Below are 21,419 nucleotides of genomic sequence, written 5' to 3'. Positions count from 1 at the left end.
GAGGACAACCAGTGTCCCACATGAGGGATGCTGAGCACCCACAATTCCTTCTGAAATCTAGGGGTGCTTAGCCTCTTTCAGGGTTGCTCCCAAAGGTTGGGACCCCTCCTGCTCACCACAACGTGAACAGGTGTTTTGCCTTTGATTCAGGGGAGAGCAGAATCAACTCCGTAGTGCTTTGGGCCTGGAGATGCTCAGAGCCCTTCAGGACTGGTCCTTAGAAGCGAAGAGCTAAATGTTCCTGTCATAAATATAAAGGGAAGGGTAAACACCTTTAAATCCCTCCTGGCCAGAGGAAAAACCCTTTCACCTGTAAAGGGTTAAGAAGCTAGGATAACCTCGCTGGCACCTGACCAAAATGACCAATGAGGAGACAAGATACTTTCAAAGCTGGAGGGGGGAGAAACAAAGGTTCTCTCTGTCTGTGTGTTGGTTTTTGCCAGGAACAGAAAAGAAATGGAGTCTTAGAACTTAGTAAATAATCTAGTTATATATGCGTTGTATTCTGTTTTTTTTAAATGGCTGATAAAATAAGCTGTGCTGAATGGAATGTATATTCCTGTTTTTGTGTCTTTTTGTAACTTAAGGTTTTGCCTAGAGGGATTCTCTATGTTTTGAATCCGATTACCCTGTAAATTATTTACCATCCTGATTTTACAGAGGTGATTCTTTTACTTTTTCTTCAATTAAAATTCTTCTTTTAAGAACCTGATTGCTTTTTCATTGTTCTTAAGATCCAAGGGTTTGGGTCTGTGTTCACCGATGCAAATTGGTGAGGATTTTTATCAAGCCTTCCCCAGGAAAGGGGGTGTAGGGTTTGGGGAGGATTTTGGGGGGAAAGACGTTTCCAAGCAGGCTCTTTCCCTTTTATATATTTGTTAGACGGTTGGTGGTGGCAGCAATAAAGTCCAAGGGCAAAAGGTAAAATAGTTTGTACCTTGGGGAAGTTTTAACCTAAGCTGGTAAAAATAAGCTTAGGGGGTTTTCATGCAGGTCCCCACATCTGTATCTTAGAGTTCTGAGTGGGGAAGGAACCTTGACAGTTCCCCATCAAAGTACAGCACAACTGCACATTAGAGAAAGCGAGACCCAGAACTACAGTCCACTCTAGCCCTGGGCGACTTGAAATGATTCCGTTAGACGCACCCTGGCCCCACCATGCAAATATCAAAGAGGGAATTCTTCCTTAGGTCTCTGGCAAGGATGCACTTTAAACAACCTTTTATTTTAAAATTTAACCTGTCAGAAAAATAATTGTTAGTTCTTTGCAAAAAAAAGAAAAAAAAGGCTGACGGTCTCACAGCAACTTCTTAGATGGATTTCATCCTCTCACCCCTGCTGGGCTTTGGCTTCACAGACTTGCAAAACATTTATTAAAAATATTTCCAAAGCAATGCAAGCAGAAATGACCCCAGTACTCAATGCACCAGGAACATGCCCTTTCCTTTCTCATTACCTCTCAGCTCTGGCTATGCTGTGCAATCTCAACCATGCTGTTATTACTGCCGCTACAGTATAATGCATCAAACAATACATGTCCCTGTCCAGGGAAAAAATAAGCAGTTTGGTTTTAGGCGTTTTTGCTCCCTGTGTCTGCTCACATTACTTATTAATCACAAGGTACAAGAATGAGAAGAGCAGTAACTGAACTTATTTTAGGTTTAGGGCTTCCACTATGAAAATCATAATCACGGCTTGTTGGGGAACTTTTACAAACCCAAGCTAGTCTTATCAAAGAGAAGACGGTGTCTCATTACAGTTGAAATGTGTAGAAATTAATGCCATGCAAAGCTCGGTGGGCTGGGTTTATGAGATTTCAGGAAAAGCTCCCTCCACCTCCCCTTTCCATTCAGTTTGGAGTTTAAACGAACCCCAAACATCATGCAGAATGCAGCCCAAACAACTGAAGTTTGTACGATTTCACCCCGAAACTCAACGGCTTTGATTTTCAGCTGGGATGACCAACCTGGGCTCCCAGTGACTTCGAATGGATTTGTGACTATTTCTAATAAACAGGGCCAAGTTTGCTCAGGCTCACATATGTTAACAAATCCTGCAGTGAACCTAACTCACGATTTGGGTTTGTAACAAGCCCTCAACCCAGGAGGCTTCAGTGGTTTGAAATTTGGTTGTGAAAATGTAAATGGAATCCAGTAAGAACATGCTAGTAGTGTGTCTCGGGAATTCTGCAAACGTCCCAGTGACTGGGCACCCACAAGCCACTATTTCTGTTCTGCCTTCTGTGATGTGCAGTCGGGAGATGAGGGATGTATCTGAGTACTTTATACTTCTTTTTACTCAGAAACCCTTTCCCTAAAAAGTGAAAGAAAGGCCCCCAACGCTGTTCACACAGGGCCATTGTAGATGGGCTTTCCTGGATCGTGTCTCTGAGTTCCTTTGACATGAAATGAGAATTGATAACTGATTCCACTTCCACTCCCCGGAGAGCAGAAAGACCAAAGCAAGAAAGGCGCCTCTGAAGCTGACTTCTGTAATAACGAGGCAAAGTAAGATGAGACCACTCAGCCACCTCGGAGGGAGAGAGCTATTTGAAAATATCAGGGGATGGAGCTCTGCACTGTCTTAAAAGGTGTCTTCAAGTTTTTGTTGTTTTCTGCAGTACAGAAAGGCTCCTTGACATGCTGGCAATTGAAAAATGTGACATATTCTTCAGAGGGAAAGCAGGAGGACTTTCAGAGGCTAGATTGACAGCTTTTAATTACAGTCTTTAGAAGAACTCTCCAAGGACGCTCCAAGGACGCTCGTCTCTTTGTTTACCAAAAACCTACACATTTAGGAAGAGCTGCAGGGAGTCTGAGGAGACAGCTCCATATTTTTCACAAATCCCATAAAAGGAGGAGGATGGAGGATTTCCTGGTTAGTGCAGATCAGAGCACCTCTCAATAATACCGATATTCACGTATTATCAAAAGCATGGAACTCAGATGCTCTGGTCTTTGAGTCAAGATAATAAACTAGTGAAAAACAAAGGGCCAAAAAACATAGTGCACATCCTGATGAGGATGAATATGATCTAAAAGAGGGGCTGCTTGAAAATCCCAGACCTCAGGGAGTTTTTAACTATAAAACCGTCAGTAAAACAACGTTCCACATAAAACCTTCCCAGAATAGTCTCCCTCCTTGTTTAAATTCAGACATGCACCCCTCTTTCACTAGAAAAACACATCTGTATGAGAAATATTTAAAAGCCACAGCATTATATGTGACCTCTCTGGAACGCTCCATAGCCTTCTGGTATACAGGGCCGTTCTTATGTTCGTTAAAGACTGGTTGAAGACAAAACAACATCACTGAGAATCTGGTTCCCAAAATATAAAAAATACAAAAGTCACACCTTTGGCTCACTCCTTTGAAATGCTCTGCAATCTGCAAGATCACAGACAAAGCCAAGGTTTCATCAGTCATTCATGAAAACGTCAAAAGCCCATAAAAATGGCTATTGATTTAATTTAGGCACCATTACAACATTGTGAACTGAACTGAATCCGGCAGTAAAGTTATTTAAAAAGAACAAGAAGAGTAGAGAGGGAGTATAAAGGCTCAAGGAGTTCGGACCCAACACTGATGTGTAATGTTTCTGTGGCTGCAGTCTCTCATTCATGTGAGCAGAAGAGAGTATTGAAAGATCTGCCAGAGTGCTTGTTGGAGAACTACGAGAGAGCATTCCCAGATAAGCGACAGGGAGCCTAAACTTGTTATGCTGGGTGTATCTTGGGTGGAAATTGCTCTTTGTCTATAGATCTCTCCATATTTTACTCCAGTCTTCCAGGGTCTGATTGACAATGAAAATACTCCCATGGATTTCAGCGGACATGGGATCAGGGCCTGACTTGCATACACAGGACAAAACGTATCTTTCTATTAGGAGCAGAAATGGTCCTTGAGTGATACAAGTGACCTTGAATTGAAACCACCAGCAGCAGAAAAACCTGCCAACGGACATGGGAACCAAAGAACACACCGAGGTCAAAGGTCGAATCCGAACTGCTAATTTCCTTGAGGCACCACCAGACGTCAATACAATTTGTGCTGCTGAGTCACGTAGGTGATTTTGAAAATCCCACCCAACATCCATGATGACATCACTAGTTAATCCTAACACCTTTCCTGCAGGTACTTGCACCGCTGAACTGCTCAGTATTTCAAAGAGCTTTCACAGTTGATACAGATATAAAAGCCTGGTTAATTCTCAGTGATGCCCTTTGCCTTCAGTCATAACGTATCCTGTATTTTCAATACCTCTTCTCTAGCACAGCTGGCAAAAAATACTATCTTGCATCACTGAAGGTTTCATATCAGTACTTAACTGACACTTCTTCTGAGGCCCTGCAGATTTATGTGGGACTCCTATGTGTGCCATCATTTTTCATTCACGTATAAAAATGACATCATCTTACCGACCTAGCGTGTATGTGAGTGCGCACATGGCCTGTATGTGTGTGAGATCCTATCTTTGTTAAGGCAACGTGTCAAAGTCTAACAAAGCCATTCCAGCATGGTGTTTTGTTGAAATCTGCATTGCTTTGATCTATCTGTATGGAGTTCTGTGAAGAGCTAAGCAGATTTGCCCATGAAAGTCTGACATAAGCTTTCTGGGCGATGTCAGACCCACTATGTAATGCAATTAGATACCATATTATTCATTTCTGAGGATGCAACAACGCAAATTTCCATGTGGAGCCAGGATGTATAAAATCTCAGAGAAAAGCAAGAGGGCATGTTTTCTTTGGTGCTAGTTTCTGAATTTTCCGGGGGATTCTCTGAAGTACACATCCTTGCTTCCTCTTCCTCATTAAGCCCATTCTTAAGCTGAATGAGACAACACTGAAACATGGCTACAAGATATCTGACTGAGGTCAGGCATGGAGACCAGGACATGCTCAGCAAATGCAACCTCCTTCCATTCCAAGCTGTTGGGGCTGGGAAGTGTGGGGGCGGGAGAGACTTTGTGTTTAGTGGTACACTCACAAGTGAGTTTTAAATGCGTAAGTGATTATTAACTGTGGCCAAGCGTGAGAGTCAAACTGTCTAAGACTGTCAGCGCTTTGAGCCAGGGACTGTCTTGTCTTCTGTGTCTATACAGCACCTAGCACAGCAGGGACCCAGCCTGGGCAACTCTTCTAGGAGCTGCTGTAAAACAAATACATACAGAACTAATAACAATGACAGTGAGGGACCGAGACTGCCAGGGGGGACCGCGCCTGGGAATCAATAACCTAGAGCTGAGTGAATACTGTACTATGGGTAGAGCTGGGCAAAGTTTTTGTACAAAACATGTTTTCAGAGAAAAACACAGATTAGGTGACCCCCCAATGTTCTGCAAATTTGCGTTGGTTCACTTAATTGTTTCCGTAAATATAAATTAAAAAAAAATCAAAATGATTTTTTGGTTCAAAATGTCCATATTTAAAAAACAATACACATGATTCAAAATGCTCAAAACCCAACCAAAATGTTAAATTCAACCCAAAACAGTTTTTTTTAAATTTCAACACAACTTTTTTCCCCCAATTTTTTGGAATTGCCAATGCACTTCGGCTATTTGCCAAGCTCTAGTTACTGCATGGTGGGAATAGTTTAGAGATGGAATCAGAATACACATTTCTATTGCAAAGGCCCAATGCTGCGCTCCCTGAATCAACAATAAAACTCCCGTTAACTTCAGTTCGTGAAGGATTGGGTCCTACAGAGAGAGAGAGAGAGTGAGAGTGTGTGTGTGTACACTGAACTCAAGACTCAAGAATAAGGAAAAACATCTCTTCTGCTCCAGTGGCTCAGTTAATGCAACTAATTGCAGCTTAATGCAGACTTCCTATAACACAATGTCATTACAGCCAGCACTAGGGAGGATGAATTTTTCCAATCCCCTGCTTACGTTCTGCTGACTCATCAGCCTCTGTCTTCTTACAGCATTTAATAACAATATTGACCATTTCCAGCCGTCAAACTTGTCTGATAAAATCCAGAGGTCTGAACTGACTTTGCAGACTGACAGTTTGCACAACAGAGCACATGGCTATGTATAATTTATCTCCTATCGGCCTTTCCAGACTTTGAATATTTATCAGCTTTTTCATAACAAGTTACATTCCCTCACCCCCCATTTTCACTCAAAATCTATGTGGGAGCAAATGAAACCTGCAAGCAAATAAACCAGTAGGTTTTATTCATGAGCATCCTTCTCCTTTCATACCTCTTAAGGGAAGGGAAAGAGTTGGTTGGAGCTGGGATTTTCATAGGCTCCTAAGACAGTTTGGCTCCAACGGCCACAGAATTTTAATGGGCTTTGGGCACATCCTTGGAAGTCCCCATCCTCAGCTGATAAGCCGCTCTGGTTATACAGAGAGCAGCAGCTTCACTTTTCTGCTGTGTTTATTGCACGTGGCGACAGGCTGACCTTGTTTTATCATTTTCCATCAGATCAGACCCCAGCCCCATCCCATAACACTTCTAAAACTGATGAACCCCACGAGAAGTGTTTTGGTGAAGTCTGGGCTACGCAAAAGGCAAGTGTGTGACTGACATGTCCATTAATGAGAACAAATGGAGAGAGACGTTGATGATTAAATTATCCACCTTCCCTTCTATAAACGCTATCTTATTTTCTTCTGAGACACCCACAGCTGGAGGGAATCCATGGGTGATTTCTCCTTCTGTGTTGGGTGAAGGCAGAGGGAAAGGGTGCCAGGCCCAATCACTGCAGGGAGAATGGGAATCTGCGGTGATTTGTCACAACGCTAAAGAGACAGGCGGTGCTACCGTCAGTCAATACAACACTCCTGCACAGGCCAGGCTGGGGAGGTGGATGGAGGAAGCATCACCTCGATGAAGCTTATGCCACTGTAGTTTTATGGCTCTCTCAATACAATCTCGGAGGCAGTTGTGGGTCTCTTCACAGGCTGCTCTTTGGCTGAGGGCTAACAAAACAAGTCCCTCTGCACTCAGGGGTTCCCTGACAGTGACCCTTTAAGCTTATTTCTGGCAGACAAACTGGGAGCTTTGGTCTACCCCCTCTGCCCGCTCCATGCTGAGGCTGTTTGCTGAAACTGGTGCAGAAAGCAAGCTGAGACCATCCAGCCACCCACCCACCCGTTTCTCCTTCCACAGAGCGTATGGAACTTGCTGTACAAAATAAAGTTACACTGTAATGTAAGGAGATTTCAGCCCAGACCACTGCAGAATAGGGCACCAGCCAGCCCCCCATAAGCAGGACTTTTAAATCAGTTAACACTGCTCTCTGGTATTTAAGGACGAACAAAGCAAGTTACATTTCCAAGTTGGTTTCTCCAAGGCCTCTCCACTGTGCAATAACAGGGGCAAATGCTGACAGCATGACCAGTACTCAGATTGTCTATTGCATTTGTGAAAACCCAGTTCTAGTGAGGAGAAGCACTAGGACTAGCCAGGATCCTTGCTGCTGTTCCAGTCAAGTTCAGACAGATGCTAAAGTACCCAGGTCACTACAACCTCATTAACAAAAGGGAAGGATGAAGCCAAGAAGAATGGAGAGCTGCCCTCCACGAGCCAGAGAGGGCAATTTAATCCCCATCTCTGCATTGCGCCATGTGAAACATGCCAGAGCGTTGCACGGAGTATCTAGATTTCAGTACACGAAAGCAGCGTGAACTCAGGCGCTCTTCTCCCTGTGATTAATCCTCAGCTGAGAACTACAGGGGGAAATTAGAACGTCTCAGGCTTCTGAGATGAATACTCTGGCTGAATCAATGGCTGGCTAAGAGGAAGCTAGCAGATGAATCTCGGTTCCTTCGCTACGGTGCCCATTGTTTATCAAAATCAGCCACACCCCAGTAAGCCATCACCAGCCCATATGCAGCCTCCACAAGTTTTGTTTACGAATACTGGGCTCTGACAGGTCATTGCCTGTACAACACATGGGCTGGCTCGGCAGATCCATGGGCCTGTCACTTCACTCGCAGTGTTGCCAGCTCTTGTGACTTTATAGTCAGTCTTGCTGTATTTGGTGTTTTCTTAAAGCCCCAGCTCCTGCAGTCAAGTCCTTACTTGAGAATCTCAGCTTTCATCTGTGTAATAAAAGCAAGCTCCCAGCCCTGGTGGCTGCAGAGAGAAGATTGAACACTTTTGTGAGTTCAAGCTGAAAGGCTCAGAAGCCAGGAGAGAAATAACAAGAACCCCAAATTGACTCTTTTTTCCACCTGGTGACTGACTGCTTGCAGCTGGGAACACTGCATGAGAATGGATCTGGCTGCGGGTCATTCCCTCCCCAGCAACACACTGTGGGCAATCCACACACCTTATTCTCATCTGGTATTTCATATGCTGATGTGTATTTTTTCATCACTGGCTGAGCCAGCACCTGGAAGCGGCGTCGGAACTGAGTCAGCACCATGCGATCCACGTAACCTGGGAGAGACAGAGAGGAGATAGGGTACAGATTTCAGAGGGGGGTGCTGCACGTTAGCTAATCAGTGAATCAGAATGGGAGCAATTCCATCAATCTCTACAGAAAACAAAAAACTGGGAGCAAATTCTCTTCCACCTGGGGTGACGGGCTATGCTGGGGTGGCTGGTGGAGAATAACACAACTTTCTTTCTGTTTTACAGAAAGCCTTCCAAAAAGCAGAGGGAGGGGGGAGCGCAGGGAAGAACATGCTAGTGCAAGGGACTGAAATGGTAAGAGAGAAAACAAGGCCTGGAGATACTCCCCATGAAGCAAGTCTGGGTGACAAGAAGGGCCATGGGCTTGCAAGCATATTATGCTACCTCATCACCACAACCTGTCAATGGAGTGACAGCCAGCGTTGCTCACCTTCTATCTACAGATGCATAGACCTTATTGTCCATTCTAAAAGGTAGCAACAACCTTACCGCCAGCTACTAAAGAGACCTTTATGGCCCCCATCGCTGGGGCATCTCAGCACCTCACAATCAAGTGATGAGGTGGGAAAGTGTGATGCTTATCCCCCTTTTACAGATGGGAAATTGAGGCACAGAGAATATAAGTGGTTTTCCCAGAGTCACAGAGGAAGCCTTTGGCAGAGCAGGGAAATAACCCTGGGTCTCCTGAGTGCTAGGTCAGTGCCCTAAACACTGGGCCATCCTTCCTCCTTAGTGCACAGAAGCCATAGCCCCGGAAAGGAAGGCTGGCCATTTGGTTAACGTTCTGCACTGGGACTCAGGAGATTCTGAGCTCTGCCACAATTGATCTGCCCACAGACAAGTCACTGACTCTCTCTGTGCCTCCGGCCCGCCACACATTAGGTAGGGACTGATCAGAGCTTCTTTCTCTCCCTTATTTTGTCAGTCTCGTCTGTTTGACTGTAAGCTCACAGGACCAGGGACTGTCTCCTCCTACAACACCAAGCACAACAGGTGTCGTGTGGGACCTCTAGGGAGTATCGTAATACAAACCATCTTCACCCCGCCAAATCTCCACTCCACAGCTGTGCTAACACGATGAGGTGCCAATTTAAAATATATGCCAAAGCTTTTCACTGCGCCGTATTGGCCGAGAGAGAGAGTGTAACAGAGTCCCAGCTCCTGATCTGAAACGGACTGTCACCCAGCAGGTCAGCCTGCCATCTCAGCTAGAAATATTTCCCTGTGGCAGCTCCCGGCTCATTCTGCTTGATGTCAAAGACAGCAAAACAGTAATCAATAAGGCACCAAAGTAGGAATAATTTCTCTTTGTTCCTGATTATACCAAATGCTCACGCTCGCTCTCACAAGTGCTTTCGAATCCAGTTATATTTATTATTAACAAGCAGGAGAGAGGTATCCGCACAGCTTGCAGAGCCAGGATTTACTCGGCATCAGAAACTCTCCACCTAGCCCAATAATTCTAACAAACATGTACCCGGAGCAGTGAATAATATCCTTCAAATAGTCTCTGCATTCTGCTGTCCACACCTCTGTCGCTAAAGACACTGCAGTGGTTTGGAAGTCAATAACACTGCCTGGCTCGTGGGAAGAGATGATTATAAGGATGATTATCCCTGGACACCTCAAATCTAGACCACTGCGAGGTTCCCCACCTGTGCCCAGCTCTCAAGGCCATGCACAAACTACATCTAATGCAGCACGTGCCCCCCACCTTGTGGGCACAGCAGGGCACCAAGAACATAGACGGTCTATGCTCTGTACTCTCCACTGCAAGCCGTTTCATTGCCAGGGGAAGCTCTACAATGCACTAAATAGCCTGGGCCCCCTGCTGTCCTTGCCCCTTTAGCCTCCACCATGGCGACTGCTCTTGGAAGGGACACTGCTGGATAACACTAGCATGAGTCAGAAGAAGCAGGGGACTCACTCAGAAACAGTTACTTGCCCCTGGAATCCAGCCCCACTGGAAGCCAGTCCAGGCACATTCTAGGGGAGATGAAAGATGCATCCAGATAAATAGAACAGTCACCAGAACTGAGTGGAAGTTGGTCTCAGCACTATGCAGCCTCAAAACCGGGACAATCTACACAGACCTCAGCTCTTTAGTGGCTCCCCTTGGCACAACTGCCTAGTGTTGTGGGGAAAATGTTTGCAAGCCTTCTAGGTTGCAGTTCTTGCAGGCATTGGCTGGAGCCCTCCATTACTGCAGAGCCAAGGGAGTGCCGGTTTTGACGCGTGGATGGAATTGGCAGTTTTTGTGCCTTGGTTCTGACTGTTTAAATGACAGGAGATCCAATTTTTAAAGTAAAAGCTCAATAAGGAGAGCTCTGCTCAGCAGGAGAATCTGAACAGGCAGGGCCTGGCCTGATTTACTTTCCCCTCTGACACATCTGTGTTGCCAATTGCTCAGCTGGGAGCATGTCACGTTCATCCATCTCAGTGGGGGAATAAGGGAGAAGCAGCCATTAGGACTGACGAGGTTATGGACAATTCAGCGGGCACAGCTCCATGACTGTAAACTGGCAGAGGGGACTGCCGTTCCGGAGTAGGCAGCACTGCTGTCCGGGGGTGGAGAGGTCCTGAAGAACCTCAGCCTGTGGTGAAGGAGCTAGAAACCAGGATAAATCCACCTCCTTCCCGTGGCCAAAGTAAAGACAAGTGGGCAATCACTGCACTCTGACAGACAAAGACAGGACATGCTGAGAAGTGGCTAATCAGGAGGAGTGAGGAGTTTAGCAGCCCTCCACGTATTAGTAACTGCAAACTTGAACTGCTTTGGAGGACAGCGGCTAAGGGAGGGTGGGACAAACACATGCTTAAAAACTATCGCACAGCGTAGGCTTGCCATACCGATCCTGTACAGGCGTAATGCATCTAACAGCTGGGCCCCAGACAACTGAACTCTCAGAGTTGGTACGTCCAAAGTCAGCCCTACTTCTCCTGTGACGCAGGGCTGGGAGGGCTTCCCTTCTGCTCCCACTCTTGGAACAAGACAATGGACAAAGTGTATCTGGGATCGTTTTACCAGATTTGTGAGAGCATCCTGCGGTATAAATAAAAGATGAATTAGATACTTCAATCCCCAACTCAGACGTAACAGAAGAACAGGAATTCCCTTTCCACCTCTTGATGGGCTTTTCAGCCACATACAAGGAGTTTCTTCAAATAACTAGGAAACAGAAACTGAACTAGCCAGTGGAGAAAAATGGCAGCAAATCAGTGTCACTGTTTGATTGACCTGTCAGCTGCATGAGGCAGGAGCTGTCAGTTATGGTGTTTGTACAATGCCAGTGCAATAGAGACAAGGAGCCAGCCAGAGCGTCAGGAGACTATCACGATATAAGGAGCAATGGGCTCTATGTTATAACGGCACTTTGACCCACCCCTTACGATACGTGAGGGTATCAAGACAGCTCTGTTACTCACCATCTGAAGTTTGATCTGAGCACACACAGATTTCTTCTTCACAGCTGCAAAGCTGCTGGTGAAGGTCTTCCTCACACAACCGGTACGCTGCAAAGCTTGCTGGGAATTTCCCTCCAGACCTGCCACTGATCGGCAAATCAGGGGCATTTTGGACCGAAGCAGAAACAGCTTCTTCAGAGCATCTCTGTCAGAAATGAAACAGTGAAATGAATCAGCTATTGTCACAAATGGGCTGATTCACAGAGATGCCATCATAATGGCCCAAAGGTGAATGGAAAACCTTTTCCTTTCAACTTACTGCAAAACGGAATAAAAACCGTGACTGTGCTCTGGCTAGCACATTGCTAAGGGAAGCGTTTCAATACTGTAGCTTCCTTACCCATGGGCAAGCTGCCACATTGCGCCATTCTGAAATTCAGTATTGTCTGAAATTCAGTATTTCCTGGAATGATGTGCCAAGAACCTGAGTTTCCTTCTGGATGTTTAACCAGGAATTGTATCCCAGCACATATGCTAGAGGCAGGCACAGGGTATCTCAACAGCAAACTTCCCCCTCCTCTAGAAGCTGAATCTTTTCTACTCCAGGTAAAGGGAATGTGTTACAGGGCTCACATCGAACACGGCCTACATAAGACAAACCTGGCTGTGAACAGAGCACATTCTATTAATCTCTGTGTCTTATCCATCATGGCTAATGGCCATTAACCTCCTCACTGAAATGAACCCCAAACACAATGAGCTGAAGGGGGCTTAATAGCAGGTTAAAGTTACTGCCTATGTAAAGACATGAATAACTATTTGATTATATTTCAATTTAGTGTACCAGGGTGCTAGAGGAAACAATACAAATCCCAGTGGTTTTGAGACAGAAGGAATGGTGTTAGTCATCTGACTCCTGGTGTCTGACACAGTCCTGTGTGTAGTAGCTGCTCCCGGTGCCCCTAGGAATCTGGAGATGTTCACACTCATCCATTCTCTACACTAGTCGGGAATCAATCACCCCTGGTCAGGGGCAGTCAGGGAGACCAAGATCCATTCCTGGAAAGGATGTTTACATTTTGAAACTGCTGTTGAAGACACTAATGACCTCAGCTCACAGTGGGGACTCAGGCTGGGACTTTCAAAGGGCCTGAAGAGAGTCAGATGCCCAAGACCCAATGAATTTCATTCGGTGCCGAAATCCCGGCCTGGGCACTCAGTTTGGGCCAAAGACCAATGGGAGTTTTGCCTCAGGACTGCAGGATCTGAAATGTAATATATAATACTAGATCTTATCATATATCATCAAAATGATAACATCTAAATGAAGCATTTCAATCTTATTGACACAAAACTTTTCAACCTCAATGAAATGAAACATTTTGATAGCTTCCCTTTGAAAATGTAGGTGAAACTGAAACGTTCCCGTGAAACGTACCCATTTCATTGAATCAGCATGTTCTGATGGAAAACTTGCGACCAGCTCTATACACGTCTATTCATTCTATATTGTATGTCATCCAAATTAATGGACCCAGCTGCTGATTAATCTTAGGGTGTTTGATGTCATTGCAGACTACCAATGAGTGAACCTCAAATAATTTGGCACCTGTTTCTCCAGCCTTACCCAAACAGCAGCGAGGACGACCTGCCAACCACTTTGGGGTATCTTTATAAATGCTACAAAAGGTATAATTTCCAGTTTATGATCCCCAGTTGGTTCAGAAATACCCATAAAAGTGTTTTGAGCTTCACCATCTTCTCTTAGGCTTAACGCAAGATGGGAGGAAAAACCACAAGCAGAATTTCTTGCCTCCAAAAGGGAATCGCTTTCCCCTCCGCTAACTTTGCTTTAGCCCCAGGGAAAAGTTTTGCAAGTTCCAGTCCCAGTTAAAGCACTTTGTTTCATTAAGGACGGATGTTATCCCCAGAGCAGTTCTCATTGTCAAAGTTTATTATTGTTATTGCTGCAGTGACAGAGAGCGCACTGCGGATGTACCCTGCTTCCTAGCTCTGATTTACCTTGTCACAAGATGCCCTGCTTGAGCTATCTGCTTCTCTATTGCACACTGCCCAGGGCGTCTGCTCCTGATACTTACATTTTGGATTGCTGCAGGACTTCAATGGAGTTTTGGGCTGACAGGTTCAGCTTGGCTTTATTCATCCAGCCAGTGAGATCGTAGCGAACAGGGTCTTTGCCCAGCTGGTGGAAGATCTCAAACTGCAGCATCTGCTCACACTTGCGAAGGAAGCCTTCCTCTGGAATGTCGATACACCAGCAAGCAGCGGTTATTCAAGGTCAATGGGGTGAAGTCAGCAAAGCTACACACAGGGGGCCGATTGTCCAGCTAATATGAATGGGGTTTCTATGGGCTGTGTCCATTAGCACAAAGCTGAGGTAGCCCGGTATAGGAAGAAACCCTGTAGCGTTAGGCTGGTGAAGGGTGGCACTGACATACCAGTGCTCCTTTCAGCTAACGTATATTGTACCTCCTTTATGTGCCGGAAGCTGCACCTGTCCAAGAGAAGCAGGGGCAGAGACTCTGTCTGCAGGTTGTGTGTTCCTGTATCCCTGACCTTGTCCTGCACCCCTCCCAAACCCTGTCCCAACAGAGAAGGTAGCCAGATTAGTGAAGTGCAGTGTCATACGGATGCACATTAAATTAAAATACTCAAGCAGGTACCACACTGGCCTTTCCCATGGTGCAATTCTGCTGACTTCTGGAAAACGATAGAGCTGGAAAGCAGCTGTGAAGCCTGGAAAAACTCAGCCACCTGTGCCATTCTCCATCCCTGCATGCTGCTGCCTTTCCTTAGGGCATAGCATGCCCAGGCATAGCCTCTGCTGACAATGTGGCCCCGACCAAGCCAGCAGACAGGGAGGTGGAGATGCTCACGGTCTCATGCTTGTTGCCTGGGCAGACTCCAGCTTCCTGTCTATTTATAAATGGTGCCAGTTGCACGTATTATATAAGAGGTCTCTTCTCTGGGTCATTGGGGTTAGCAGCACTAAGGTTTCTTTAAGCCCTGCACACTGCAGAGACGACAGCGTTTATGGGCCAGCTCCTCAGTTCATGTGAATCAGCCCAGCTCCTCTGACTTCAACGCCAGCCCACACCAGCTGAGGCTCTGGCTCGATACGTTTAAGTTTGCTGCCTGGATTTTAAGTTATTTTGGAGCTGGGTCTGAAACACTATTGAGAGCAAGAACTTCTTGTTCCCACCTCCAAAGGCGCTGTCAGAGGCGCATGCTGCAGCTAACCGAAGGAATCCAGCAGGCTGCTGTGCTGGAACTAAAAGTATTTTCTCAGCGGTGTTGATATTTGACACAAACTCTTCTACCACCATTGACCTGGGCAGTTTCACAAGATGAGAACGTTGGGAATTTTTCAGTCTTGTTGTCTGGTTTAGCACTGCCAGACTGTTCTGCACTGTATGATTGTCATATCAACGGGGTGACTACAGATGTCCTGAACACATGGTAATCCTTTCTATACTTGACCTACCCAGAAATAATTTGGGTACTGGGTATGGAAACTGACTTTTCTCTAGATGCACCATCACTCGGACACCAACCTTAATCATTTCATTTGACTCTAGTCTGCTCCAGCTCCCCTGGAAGTGAATGGCAAAGCATCCACTGATTAGAGTAAATGCACTTAGCTGGCACTGTACATCTACTCACACAAAATTTCATCACCAGTTCCACTGTTGAGGATTTCTTCAATGATGCAAAGGTAAATACTGTTCATGCATCAAAATCTGGAACTTCCATTAAAGTCAAGCCCATCCCATCCCATGTCTGCTCGAGAGCACCAGGAATGACACTGCAGCCTGGCAAGCTGGCTGGTCACTAGGGATGGAGAGATTGTTGGTTCCCATGTATGGGCGAGACGTTAGGCCAGGCAGTATAATATTAAGAGGTTATATGTTGAGTCCAAAATGCTATCACAGTAGCTTCACAGGCTCCTAGGGCCACTTTGTCAGAGAATACGATGGGTGAGCCCACAAAAATGCATGTGCACCCACAAAACCCAACCCAACATAAAGAGGTGCCTGCTTCTACTCACTAATGTGTGTGTTGCGAGCCCAGTGGGTCTATGTGCATTTTTGTGGCTCCCCCATTACACCCTCCTTTGTAAATATTGACCTTTGGTTAACAGTTGCTATTAATCGTATTCAAGAGATGCAAAGGCAGCTGGAAATGACTCTAGTCTGCCACAGATAGCTCAGGTTTGATCAAGTGCAGCGAGAGGCCCCTGAAGAGGTTATAGCACCAACTGGAGAAAGTCTAGAATGAATGCACAGTCAGAGACTCGGAGGCCTCCGCTCCTCCCTGTGCCCTTTCACAGGGTACTTCCGAGGATGCATTCTGACACCAAACGCCCAGAGATCTGGCAGAAAGCTGAGAGGACAGGGGAAGGGTGTACTTAGGGTGACCAGATGTCCCAATTTTATAGGGACAGTCCCAATATTTGGGGCTTTTTCTTACTTAGGCTCCTATTACCCCCCACCCCCCGTCCCGATTTTTCACACTTGCTGTCTGGTCACCCTAGGTGTTCTGCAGGTAACAGCCACTGGACAGAGCGTCTCCCCCAGCTCAACAACGGTCGTTCCCCCCCAGATAAAATCCCGAGAGTCACATTTGCTCGTGGTAGCCAACAGAGTCACACCCAGGCTGAGCCCGGCCCTTTGCTGCCACGAAACGATCACCCCTGGTCCCCAAGCAGAGTGCAGCCCACTGAGGCATCTGATTGGCCAGATGATTTCTGAACCTTCCCAAGCCCAAGGGAGGTGCCAACGGAGGGGCAGCGCCCAGCGCCTCTGCAGATTCTACAAGCAGAGCCCCCTGTGCCTTACCCTCACTCGCCGTGCCCTTCTTGGCAAAGTACGAGCACAGGCGGTTGAGCACCACGCTGTCGCTGGAGCCCGGAATCAGAACCTCCTCGTCCAGGATCCAGAGCAAGCCCTTGGGCTCTTCCGCCTGGCCCCCAGGCGGCACCTGCAGCTGGTACAATGATACAACCCATCAGATCATCTCCCACATGGAGTGAGGAGAGCAGGGGAGGCAAGCGGAGATGCGAGCTCAGCTGGCCCTGTTAAATGAGGCATTACATTACCCTCTAGTGATGGCTCTTCGGTCACTTATGTAAAATGAATTGGGATTATGTATCTATATCCCCAAAAACTCAGCAGGCACTAATGAGCCCTGCTGCTCAGTCTGTTTGCTGTCTCAGGCCAACTGAATGGACCATCGAGACTGAGGTCCCTGTGAAGTTTGGTCACGGTGTCCATCCAGGTGAGGGCTGAGGAGCATGGACCAGGTAGTGTGTGTGGGGAAGCAGGCACTGCTGCCCCCCACGCTGTATGTGCTTTAGGGATAGCTACACAGAATGAAGTATCTGGTTGTTATTTGGACCCTTCGCTAGCACTAGCCCATAGCTTAAGAAAGCAGCCACAGGAAACACATCGTGAAACGTTAAGAACGTAACTGCAGCCTTTGCTCCAGCCTCCCGAGTCACCATTCCGTTCCGGTCACCCCAAAGTCAGCGCACCTCATGTTTGCACATTGCCTCAGGAAATCCTTTGTCCATCGAGAAAGGGAGACTAATCCTCATGAAATGCAAGATCCACAACCAGCAGCATTCCCAGCACTTACTCCCTTCCCCGCCAGCATGGAGATGGACAGAGAGCAACCAGCTGTCGCTACTGCTTCCCGGCCGTGTTACCTGCGAGGAGTTCTGATCCACGACAGACACCGTGGCCATCGGAGAGAGCTCTGGCAGATCAAAAGGCACCTTGACATTTTCCTGGAAAACATTAGTGAGAAGTTTGCTTCATTGGGGAACTGACATTTGAAATCCAAGAGGAAATAAACTTGCAAGAAGAAAAACTGTGTCTGCTCCTTCTCCACCTTTGCCGAGTGACAGCCTGAATTTGGCTGACCAAAGCTCCTGTATCAGAAGCCTTTGAACGGACTGCACTGTCAAACCCTCAGCTGACATGACTGGGTAATGCTGTCCCGATGAGGGTGCTTACAAGGCTTTTGCAGTGGCTCGGGTGAATGTCAGAGAAGTTGCATAAATAATGGCTGTGATAATAAAGGGGGGCATCTTGAAAACAATCAGTTATTTAATTTGCAGCTTGCAGGCTTTTTATTGTTTTTATTCAGTTTTCCTCTTGAGCTGAGAATTCTAAGCCAACAAACCCATGTTATCAGGTGCCTGTTTCTACAGCTGTTGACTTTCTCAGCCTCACTGCCCCACATAGGCAGGAGCCAGCCATTCATCAGTGACAGTGTCTTCCTTGTGCTACATCATCGGATTATGCCGCTCCCCAAAGGGGATTTCAGCACTTCTGAAAAACATCATTTTACACACAAGCTTTGACTTTGCGCAGCTAATGTAACCATTTCATGCTCAGGGCAGCCGGGAGTTAAGTGGCTCCTGGCCCCAGCAGCAGAGGACTCGGGGGGTGTTCAGCAGAATTCAGGTCTAATGTCTTTCCATGAGAACTGAGTGAGGCAGCTGACTGCGATTTCAGATACGGGACCTGCATCCACACACTGAGATGGAACCAGTTCCAATGTGGGCTCCCAGATTTAAATGGACACTAAAACCGCAGGCTGATATCAAGACAAATTGTGCCTGAACTCTGTGAGCGAGGCAAGTAACTTCAGAATCTAAATGCAGATTCATTTTTGACTTGCTGCAATTGTTTATGGATTTTACATCAACTTGTTTCCTAGATAATTGAACATTTTATTTTATTTTCTCTACCTGGCACAAAGGGATACAAAGGGAAGTGCTCAGCTATGTCACTAGCAGGGCCTCCTCAAGCCACCTCCGGTGTGACAAAGGGACTCAAAGGGAAGTCCAAGCCAGTGATGAACTCTAACGGGATTTCTGTTGGGACCACAAGGAGCTGATGGGGAAGGAGTACCACACTAACAAGGTGGGAGGGGGACACTGCTTAAGACTTCGATCTCTATTCAGACTTCGGGATGCTTTAGCAGTACTTCTCTCATTAAAAGCCAGTGTTTAAAAAGCCATGGACTCTCTAGCTGATATGCAGCAAGTGGAACAGCAGTTCAGATCCTAGTGAGGGTCAGAGCAGGGGCCTCACCTCCCTGTACCTCTCCAGCTCGGACATGAATGTTCTCTTGTAGAACAGTGCCTGCAGCTGCTCATGCACATAGTTGTGACAAAGTTCTTCAAAAGTAGCGGCTCGCTCCTTCTTCTGGTGTCGAGGGTTGTGGAAACCAGGGGTGTCCACCACCATGATGGAAGCCATGGAGAGGTGACTGGATGAAAAAGACCTGAGAAAACACAGTAAAAATAGCATGGAAGCTTTAGACAAGAACATATCTGAGTCCTATTTGGTTTATTGAAATTATTTCCTTCCCCAAACGTAAATATTCTTTCCTCCTGTAACTATCATTCCAGGAGGCACTTTTAATCATTACAGTCCTATGACCCTGAGCAATAACCACAACACATTTAATAACTCAACAATGACTATTTGGTTGGCAAATGTTTGTGTCTTTCAAACAGAGTGCTAATAACCACATAAAGCTAGTGATATTTTCCTGTCCTTTAGAATTTGAACTTTATCCAAGTCCCCCCTGTTTTATTTATTTCTGTGAGTGCTTCCAGCCTAGAACAGAAGATCTGGCATAGCTTGTTCCTGACCTGGACGAATAAACATTTCACTGATGATGGGATGAGATGCTTCTTCTTAGGCACCATACCTGAAATATGGCGTCCTCAGACCTAAGTCGTCTTAACTTTGGGTGGCAGAGCTGGTCCTAAAAGATGGTTAATTGATCCACACTGACTATGTTAATGACAGTTTTAAGTTCCAAAATATCGATTGTAGGAAAATAAAGAGTGTGATATTGCTCCTGTGAAAGAATGCTGGGAAAATGTAGAACCGCAAACGCAGAGCGCGGCAAGCATGTTCTGAGGGAGAGCCACACTGTAGATCGCTGGGAGAGGAACCATCTTTCCAACAACTTCTTCCAAGTTTTGCTTCCATCCATGCCAAATACTTCAATTAAAAATAACTGGGGAACATGACCTGGAGAAAGCTCTGTGGTTTTTTCAAATATCTATTTCTGAAAAGGTTGAGTTACTCTGCTCTCCTCAGATGCATTGTTTTATGTCATTTCCCATCTCCTCCTCCCATGGCATGATACAACATGACTTGTGGAGCTGCATGTTCTGCACATGGGTGAGATGTAAGAGCATGTACTTCTGTCAGATGGCAAATGCCAACTGAAGAAATTGGCTGAAAATAATTGGAAGGAAAAATGCCAGGTATTAGCATCCTGAAGTCTCCCTGAAAAATACAAGTTTGCAGGAAGAAACAAAAGTATTTTTAGAATTCACTTAAAGAATTTCCTATCAGCACCTTCCCCTAGCACCACTGACATGTCCTGTGATTCCAAAATTGTAGTACAAGTTGAAAGTGATTTAAATTCATGGTACCTCATCAACTCACTGAGAGTCAGCAAAATTTTCTTGACTACATTGCAACATACGTTTTCCACTGTGACATACTGTATCATTGTTGGAATGGCTTAAAAGGCTTTGATGGGCTGGTTTGAAAAACAAAAACAAGCGAAACAAAGCTGGTGTTAAAGGGAACGGAGGAATACAAGACACATTCTCTGAGCTAATGCTTCATTATTCAGGATTTTAGACAGCCAGTGGCATTTTGCTCTTCCATGAGATCTCAGAGAATCATCTTTGGACAGGCTGAAATAAATCAGAAGCAACAATCTGGAGTATTTCCAGTCACACGATTGAATCTAGATTCTGGATTTGACAACTTGAGCTGTAAATCAGAATGAAAAACAATGAGACTTCAGTGGCCTGATTCTTTTCTCTATTGTCTTGACTAGAGTTGGCCTTGATTTACACCAGGATAGGAAAGACAGGAACCCGTTCCCAGGATTCCTTCTTTTATAGCAACTGTAGCATCATAAGAGGGGAGGGATAGCTCAAGAGGGGAGGGATAGCTCAGTGGTTTGAGCATTGGCCTGCTAAACCCAGGGTTGTGAGTTCAATCCTTGAGGGGGCCATTTAGGGATCTGGGGGAAAACTTGGGGATTGGTCCTGCTTTGAGCAGGGGGTTGGACTAGATGACCTCCTGAGGTCCCTTCCAACCCTGATATTCTATGATTCTATGATTCTAAGCAAGTGGGAGATGTTGGGATAGTGCAGCTGGGGTTTCCAGGCCAGAAGGCAGCATTATAACTGTTAGAAGCCCCAGACAAGAGGCTGATTAAATGTCCAGTAATCATCAGCTACTTTTGGAGTTTGGATACAAACGCTATCATTCCTGAGAGCTAGCTCGCAGGCAAGCTTTTTAGTAGAGAATGAATCCTACCAAGCAATCTGTATGGCTCAGTCTTTGATTCTTCAACCAGTTTATTACTCCATACATACTGGTAACCTTGATTTCAATCCTGCAAAGTCACAGCGATTATTAACAAGTAAACAAGCCAGTTCTCAACACCGCAGTGCTCCAATGACTGTGTGATCTACAGGGAAATAAGGCAAGTGGAACAGGCCCATCTGACTGTAGAGAATACTTCACCTCAGCAGAAAATGTGCTAATTGGTCATTCCAT

General features: G+C 45.9%; 1 protein-coding gene across 1 annotated transcript in view; it reads right to left on the bottom strand.

Annotated features, from left to right (window-relative positions):
- Positions 1–21,419, bottom strand: part of MYO18B (myosin XVIIIB) — a 197,441-nt gene that overhangs the window by 107,773 nt on the left and 68,249 nt on the right. Inside the window, exons 14-20 of the mRNA XM_037878962.1 lie at positions 18,909–19,101; positions 17,513–17,593; positions 16,644–16,791; positions 13,884–14,043; positions 11,806–11,989; positions 11,230–11,422; positions 8,294–8,403 (exon numbers count right to left, since the gene is read on the bottom strand). Of these exons, the coding sequence (XP_037734890.1) occupies positions 8,294–8,403; positions 11,230–11,422; positions 11,806–11,989; positions 13,884–14,043; positions 16,644–16,791; positions 17,513–17,593; positions 18,909–19,101 (1,069 nt within the window). The remainder of the gene's footprint in view (positions 1–8,293; positions 8,404–11,229; positions 11,423–11,805; positions 11,990–13,883; positions 14,044–16,643; positions 16,792–17,512; positions 17,594–18,908; positions 19,102–21,419) is intronic.

This window comes from Chelonia mydas, chromosome 15, assembly GCF_015237465.2.
Source record: "Chelonia mydas isolate rCheMyd1 chromosome 15, rCheMyd1.pri.v2, whole genome shotgun sequence".
In the NCBI taxonomy this organism is placed as follows: Eukaryota; Metazoa; Chordata; order Testudines; family Cheloniidae; genus Chelonia; species Chelonia mydas.
This window is presented reverse-complemented; position numbering and strand designations above follow the sequence as displayed.